The sequence below is a fragment of the Fomitopsis serialis genome, assembly GCF_022376445.1.
Source record: "Fomitopsis serialis strain Sig1Antser10 chromosome Unknown B0H18scaffold_100, whole genome shotgun sequence".
Classification (NCBI taxonomy): domain Eukaryota; kingdom Fungi; phylum Basidiomycota; class Agaricomycetes; order Polyporales; family Fomitopsidaceae; genus Fomitopsis; species Fomitopsis serialis.
In genome coordinates, this window is record NW_025955060.1 from 142,572 (window position 1) to 149,593 (window position 7,022).

At 53.9% G+C, this 7,022-nt stretch overlaps 2 protein-coding genes across 2 annotated transcripts; both read right to left on the bottom strand.

The window, feature by feature from the left end:
- Positions 1-1,195: 1,195 nt before the first annotated feature.
- On the bottom strand, positions 1,196-2,204 carry B0H18DRAFT_883697 (casein kinase I isoform alpha-like protein; the record flags this gene model as incomplete). Its single annotated transcript, XM_048040990.1, has 3 exons — positions 1,196-1,764; positions 1,818-2,096; positions 2,150-2,204. 3 exons carry the CDS (start codon positions 2,202-2,204, stop codon positions 1,196-1,198), a joined length of 903 nt encoding a protein of 300 aa, XP_047888427.1.
- Positions 2,205-2,522: 318 nt separating this feature from the next.
- Positions 2,523-3,014, bottom strand: B0H18DRAFT_846460 (uncharacterized protein; the record flags this gene model as incomplete). Its single annotated transcript, XM_048039559.1, has 1 exon — positions 2,523-3,014. A coding segment is annotated over one exon (492 nt), but the record flags the coding sequence as incomplete, so codon positions are not given.
- Between the last annotated feature and the right edge of the window lie 4,008 nt (positions 3,015-7,022).

Here is a 7,022-nt window from a genome sequence, read left to right on the forward strand (position 1 = left end):
CCAGTTGCTGAAGGAGATGATCTGGACCAATGTCAGGTAAGTTTATATTCTGGCTACGGTCAATAAATGTGTATCTAACTGTTGCTCCAGTGCCCTAGTCGACGAACACAAAGCCCGAAGAAGGACGCGCAAGATGATGACGACGCCGGTAGCAGCATTGGCGAGCAATTCATCGCTTGGAGTGATATCGAGGTCGGCGACACTACTGCGACAACAAAGGCTGCGAAGGCTGCGCGAAGCCGTCGTCTTCATCTGCGAAGGCCGCCACGAAGCCGTCGTCTTCGTCTGCGAAGGCCGCCACGAAGCCGTCGTCTTCGTCGTCGACGAGGCAGACCGGCAGTAAGTTTGTCAGATCAATTCATGAGTACCTAACAACAACACACATGTAGATCGTCGTGCCGCAGTTGAGCCGGAGATCGACGCTGAAGGTTCTGCTCCTCATGACGGTGAGTTCATCTGTACCTGAAATACAGGGCCAAACTGATCAACATTTGTGCACTGATTTATCCAGAAGAAGGTCCCCAAGACCCCTCCGATGATGCGTGAGCCCCAGCATCTGCGTACCTCAACCAATGCCCATTTCCTCGGTGAGCATGCTTTGCATTCATTATTCTAGATTCAAGAACGTTGCCTGACCAGTCTTTAGAATATCTACTACTGGTACAACTGCATGGAACAGGTTGGGGCTATCTATGTAGATCAGTGTTATGTCATCTGTCGCCGTGTCGCGCTCCGTCGTGCTTTGTATAATTTTTCGTCAAAGTGTAACAACTTCTCACCTGTTTAATGATAACGCGGTTTCAATTCCGATTGATTTGTATTGATTGTAAGAAGTACCACAAGACTCAAATGCTTTTGAAAGCCATGGGTACCCTGATATGTACCTACAAGATCCATGCGTCCTGGCTAGCAAGCAGTGTCATATATGACATGCAAGGTCAGCAAGGCTTAGAATGTCTGCCTGCATCAACATACTGAAAGCACAAAGTCAATCTTATATTTAAGTACTGGCTGTCCTGTCCAAGCACATAAAGCAGAGACTTGTCTTGCCAAGAGTCGTGCTGTCTGCAAGCCATGACGGTCCTAATACACTTGTCAAGACAAGTGAGTTTTCCTGATGGTTGGCTCTGGGACCTAAGACTTCGTGCTTGTGAGCAATCAAATTAATCGAACGAGCAATAGTTTGTGGGCTTACTTACACTCGTACACCGCGATCTTCCGGCCTTTGCTCCCAATCGTACGTGTTCTCGCCCGCATTGGGGACGCCTGAACGGCACTGTCGAAGCAGGTTGCGGATGTATAGATAGTTCGGGCGTTCATCGAACTTCAGCCTCATGACGTACTCGACGAACACGCAAAATGGAGTAGGGAGCCCCTTGCAAAGCTGCGAAGGCTTGGCTTTGGCTTTGGCTCTTACCAACTGATCATTCCTCTTCGTCTTGGCGGACCCGGGGATGCCTTGCCAAGGCAGCGAGCCGCGAACGAAGAAGAGGAGGATGTACGCCAGCGCGATGAGGTCGTCACGACGCGAGTGCGCGATGCCGTGGTGTATATTGATCGACGAAAAGAGCGGGGTCCCAATAGCCTCGTGTTCATCGTTGTACTTGATGTGCGCACGAGTGACGATGTCGAGGTACGGGACAGCCAAACCCAAGTCGATGAGGTAGAGCAGGCTTGTCTGCCCGCCTACACCGACCAGGAAGTTCGCAGGCTTTAAGTCACGATGCACGTAGCCCTCACGTGAAGGCTTTCGAGCCGGTCGACCTAGACAAATGGATGCAGATTGTCAGTTGAAATCGAATAAGCAAACAGGCGACCTACTGCCTGCAACGCAATCCGCAGTACTGTCCCGAGAGTGAATCGCTTCCCACAAAAGTGGAACAGCATCTCCAATGACGGCCCGAGTAGGTCCATTACGAGGTAATGCACCTCATCGGTCGTACCGAACCCGTGCATCGCGGGAAAGCCTTCTGCGTATTTGAGAGCGTCGTAAACCTCTTCCTCGTTCTCCAATTGGTTGACCCGGAAGTCGCATGGCTCCAGCTTCACCGCAACATCAACATGCTCATAGATGTCGAGTGCTTTGTACACTTGACCTGGATGTCGATGGTGATCAGCACGTAGGCCTGATGCACTAGTTAGTACGCACCGAACGACCCTGCTCCTATCAGTTCCCACAGCAGGTACCGACCCGCAATCTCCATAGGTGCATCGACCTCCGGAATGTCCATGTCGAGCGCCTACCACACTCGATACATATCATTGGCATCGTAATCGCCGCCAGATCAGCGAGTGGTAGCACCTACAAGCAATACAATACAATAACACTATGTACAACAATGTTGACGCTGCTCGCAGTGTCAGCGCCTCACTCATGGAGCAAGAGTTCATGTGGGCTTACAAAACAACGGTAGCGGACGCCAGGACCACTGACAACATGAGGGTCGGGGACAAGGCAACACATCAGTCGCCGCTCGCAAATGAACGTGATCATGTGACGTGCTGGACTTCTCGTTATCGTTCTCGACCTCGCCAGGGAGCTCGAAGTCGTCATCCTCAGCATCGTTGGGGCCGAAGATCGCGTCCTCATGGGGTACGAGTAGCACATTCTTCGGTGTAAAGCCACGCAGCGAGATAGGATTGATGAGAGGGTCGAAATAGAACGCGGGCAGGTCAGGGTCATCAGTGCGAATGTAGACGTTCTTCGGTGTGTGATACAGAGATATGTGGACGGAACGAGGGAGGGAGTTATACAGATGGGGGAAAGCGACCTTGTACTCAGTCCGGATTTGCTGTCGAATGATGACTTTGTTGATGTCGTTGAACTCGTTCCAGTCCTCATTGAAGCTGTCCATGTCTCTATACAGAGGCTCGAATTTCGGGCCGCCGGGAATCGCCATGTTGAGCGCTTTCGCAGTGAAAACCGACTTCTTGTCGAACAGGTAGCTCGAGTTGCCGTCTGTGTGATCCGACAAGAGTGTCCGACCGAGACGGTACAAGTTCGCCATGGCAGGCGCGCCGCGAGGACAAACAGCTGGTGACTCAAGTTCCATGGCCAAAGCCGGTAGCAAAGCCGGACTGGCGAAATTCGTTCGGGAGGACGTGAGCAGCACCGTCTTGTCTTCGAACGGGCAACCATGCTCACCTGACAGTAGCATCCCGGGCACCCAACCCGAGCCAACCACCATCCGCCCACGCACCCGCCCTCTCGCCCACGCCGCTCGCCGGACGGCGATTCGTCGTGCCTTCATCGGTCGAGGATGCCAGCCGGGTCGACCAGCAAACCACGAGAGGTGGTGAGTCCGGGAAGACGGGAGAAACACACCGGATGCCGGCGTGGATCGAGGGCGGCGACCGTCGAGTCTGGAGCAGACCGGATGGGACACTTCGGACAGCTCCATCGGGAAGATAGAGAGCGGGAGACGAGTGATGAGCTCGGCAGGACGGGGAGTGACCGGGGTGTGGTCGAGGTCAGTACCGGGCGGGAGGAGATCCACGGGTGGAGGGATGCCGTTCGAGGCACATTTCGAGGGTGCCCGGATGCAAGTCGTCCTTGCCCATGTGGACCACGAGAGGACGCATACACCGAGCTGCGAATGCAGGTGAGCAATACTGCTATGAACTGACTGAACAGGAAACGGAGATATACTCACCTCCGAGCCTGTTACTTTCTCCCTCCCAAAATGTTGCGGCTGCAATTGCTAGCCGCTCTCGCACCGCGGCGGGTCGCTGAGCACGTCTGCGATTGAGCGTGCGCCGGGCGCGGTTGAGCGTGCGTAGGGCGCGGTTGAGCGTGTAGGGCGCGGTTGAGCGTACGGGGCGCGGTTGAGCGTGCGCCGGGCACGGTCTGCGTCGTTCGCGGATAGCGGCGACAAAGGGATGCGAGGACGCACACGAGGCAACGGGATCACGTTGCAGACGAGGACGTTTGAGGTAGCAGCGGAGGCGATGATCTCAAAGCAGGAGGTGGTTATGGTGGATGCAGAGATCGCGTCCCAGGTCGAGTTATGCACCGGAATCTGCGCGCCGCCCAGCGACCCTCCTGGGCTCGTCCTTCCTAAATTTTTGTTCGTATCTTGGAGCTGCTTTTGAGTTACGCATCATGTTGAAGAGACAAGGCAATACAGCGGGGATGATGCTGAGGGTGGTGGTGGATGTGAGAGTAGGAAGAGGGCGGCAAAGTCACCGCCGCCACTGTGAGGAAATGGACTAGTAGTGCCAGCCGATGAGAGTCACTGTTAGTCGTTGGGCAGATAGCAATGCATACGAGCACATTTCATTCCACATTACTAGTACATCAGGTCATTGTGATATTCATGATACGAGACAGCGCGGTACGAGGCGGCGTGATACAAGTACATCGAGGAGACTCGGACGAGGCCAGACAACTACAAGGCAACACAGCAGCAGCACGATGGTAACACAAAGACATTAGATGAAGTCGAGGAGGTCTTCGAAAGTGAGCTCCTCGTCCTCATTATAGGCCATTTCAGCGCGAGCCTGCCTCACCAGCATTTCCTGTATAAACTCGAAACCCTGGAGGTGATCAGTAAACGACAAGCGGCTTTGCCGGATGAGGTACTTCAGCACTTGCAATGCTTCCATAAGATCTGGGCTGAGGCGGCTGCGCCGGGCTGTGTCCGTCTGCCCTGCAGAAGAGAATACTCGCTCGCAGGGAACCGATGTTGCCTGCGCGGAAGATAGTCCAACGCGATAGCAAAGATCGTAGGCCACTGCGTCTGTGCCGCAGGCAGCTGAGAGGGCACAATGAGTACAAAGTATCATAGCCAGGCAATCATTCACTTACACTCCAGTACGCGAGGACGTCGGATAGCTCATTCCCCATCCCTCTTTCGAGCCAAGAGTGGTATTCGGTCTCGACAGTCGCGTCAAGGGCGCTTTGAGCAGGGGCCGCTGGCTCGTCGTCGCCCAGGTTACCAACGAAAATTTGATCAGCTGCCTCGTACATGCTGCGCAACGCCTGAGGCCTTTGCGGCTGCGAAGGTCCTGCTCGACGTGCAGGCGGTCGCCGAGCCGCGTAAACCCGCATCTGCACCGCAAATGTCGCATTAGTAGCCACACTACATAGAATAGTGGTCTACTTACTTTACTCTTGACGATGTCATGGCACGCTGGTAGTAGCGCTGCTCCCAGTGGTCGCGCATGTGATCCATCTTGTATTTCGGATGTACGACTAGAAAGTGGATTAGCAGGTTAGTCAATAAGGTCGGAATGTACCTACACATGCATAGGATGTAGCTGTCGGTCAGGTCCATGTATTTGTAGTACTTGATCGCGACATCCAAACCGGCTTGGATGACACCTTGAAGATGCGGCCTACGCTCCGCGAGCCTCTCCATGTTCGTCAAATAGAGTTCGTACCGCGGTATGACATCGGCGAGCAGCGGCTGCCGCTCTCCAGCCAGCACCATCTGGATATTATGACCAGCCTGCATAGGGTTGTCAATCGCGCTCATGTGGGTTGGAGGAATGACCTACCATGAGCACAAGGCCCGTCTCCGTCAGCACGTCATTCTCGGTGGTCGTCAGAGGTGGGTACGACCTCGCAAACTCCGGGTTTTGCTCCAAGAACACCTTGTATACCTATGTCATATAAGATCAGTATCTGTCGTCAGTGCGCAGAGATAACTCACCTCTTGCATCGTCAAAAACCGCATGATCATAACGTACGTGCTATCCCAGCGGATCCGCATGTCGGCCACCAAGATCATGTCCTCTTTGAAGATGTCGATCTTTGGGATGCCCGCCACAAGCGCCGCGTTCTTGACCATAGCAGCAGCATTATGAATCGCAATCGAGGTCGCCCAAGAGTCGCGGCACTTAGGAGACGCACGAACGGCAACACATATCTCCCTTGTCTTGGAAACAACCGAGAACTTCACGGCGTTGCCGCCGCGAGTGGCCGAGGATTCGGAGCCATTGTCGCTAGGGGGCTGGATGCCCATGTAAGTTATCATTGTCTGCGAGGTTCGGTTGACTCCATGGCCCAAGCAATGTATCTGGTTGTTACTCGGGTCGAAGTCACGACGAGCGTTCGGGTCCTCGTCGAACTTCTTCTTCAGCTCTTCCATCATCTTTGCATTGCTTGTCGCGGAGTCCATCATGAATCGTCCGACCTAATATGATCAGTTACTAGATTACTTCGAATAAGGCAGATGTGGTTACCTTAGATACAACACCGGCGCGCTCCAGAACGAAGTGGACGGCATTCGCGAGGTTTACGCCTACGTGATAAAATTAGAAAGTAACTAGGTGTTCACGTTCGGACTTACCAGTATGGCTCCCTTCGAGCCTCCTAAAACCGACAACTGCTGACTTCATCACAAGATCCGTAGGCAGCACTCCTTTTGCAATCCAATGGCCCGTCACACCGACATAAGCGCGTCGAGCTGGTAGGGCGCACTGTCAGTGATGTACTCGCTTGATTGCTGTGCGTGCTCACCTTGAGTATCCCAACCATCGGATGTCAGAGATACCTGACCGCGCGAGTGCTATCAGGAGGGTGAGCAGTGCCTTGTTCATTCATCGTGTGATACCTACCGTGAGCTGAATCTTGAGTTGATCAAATGTGCGCGTGAATTGCGCCATAATCAACGAGCGCATATGGTTGCGCTTCGGAATGTCCTCGTCGGCAAGATCGGGATTGAGCAGACGTAAGAGGTATCGGAATTCAGGTTTCTCGACCACCGAGATCGCCTGATGTTGACGTCAATAACTGCTTCACATAACGAGAGAAATCGTACTGACCTGGTCGTCCACGACCACCCAGTTCACGAGTCGCCTGTGGAACTCCTCGCGAGAATACTCCACCACCGGATAATTCTGGTCGATATCCGCAACTTCTTGCGCTGCCTTCACTTGGTCCTTGTAGCTGGGCAGCATGTTCACCCAGCGCCCGATCGCAGCCAAGCCGGCGTACTCGTCGCGGTGGTAGGCATCGAGATGGGATCGGAGCGGACTGTTACTCGTCTTCTCAGCATAGATGTAGTTGTGGCACGTCA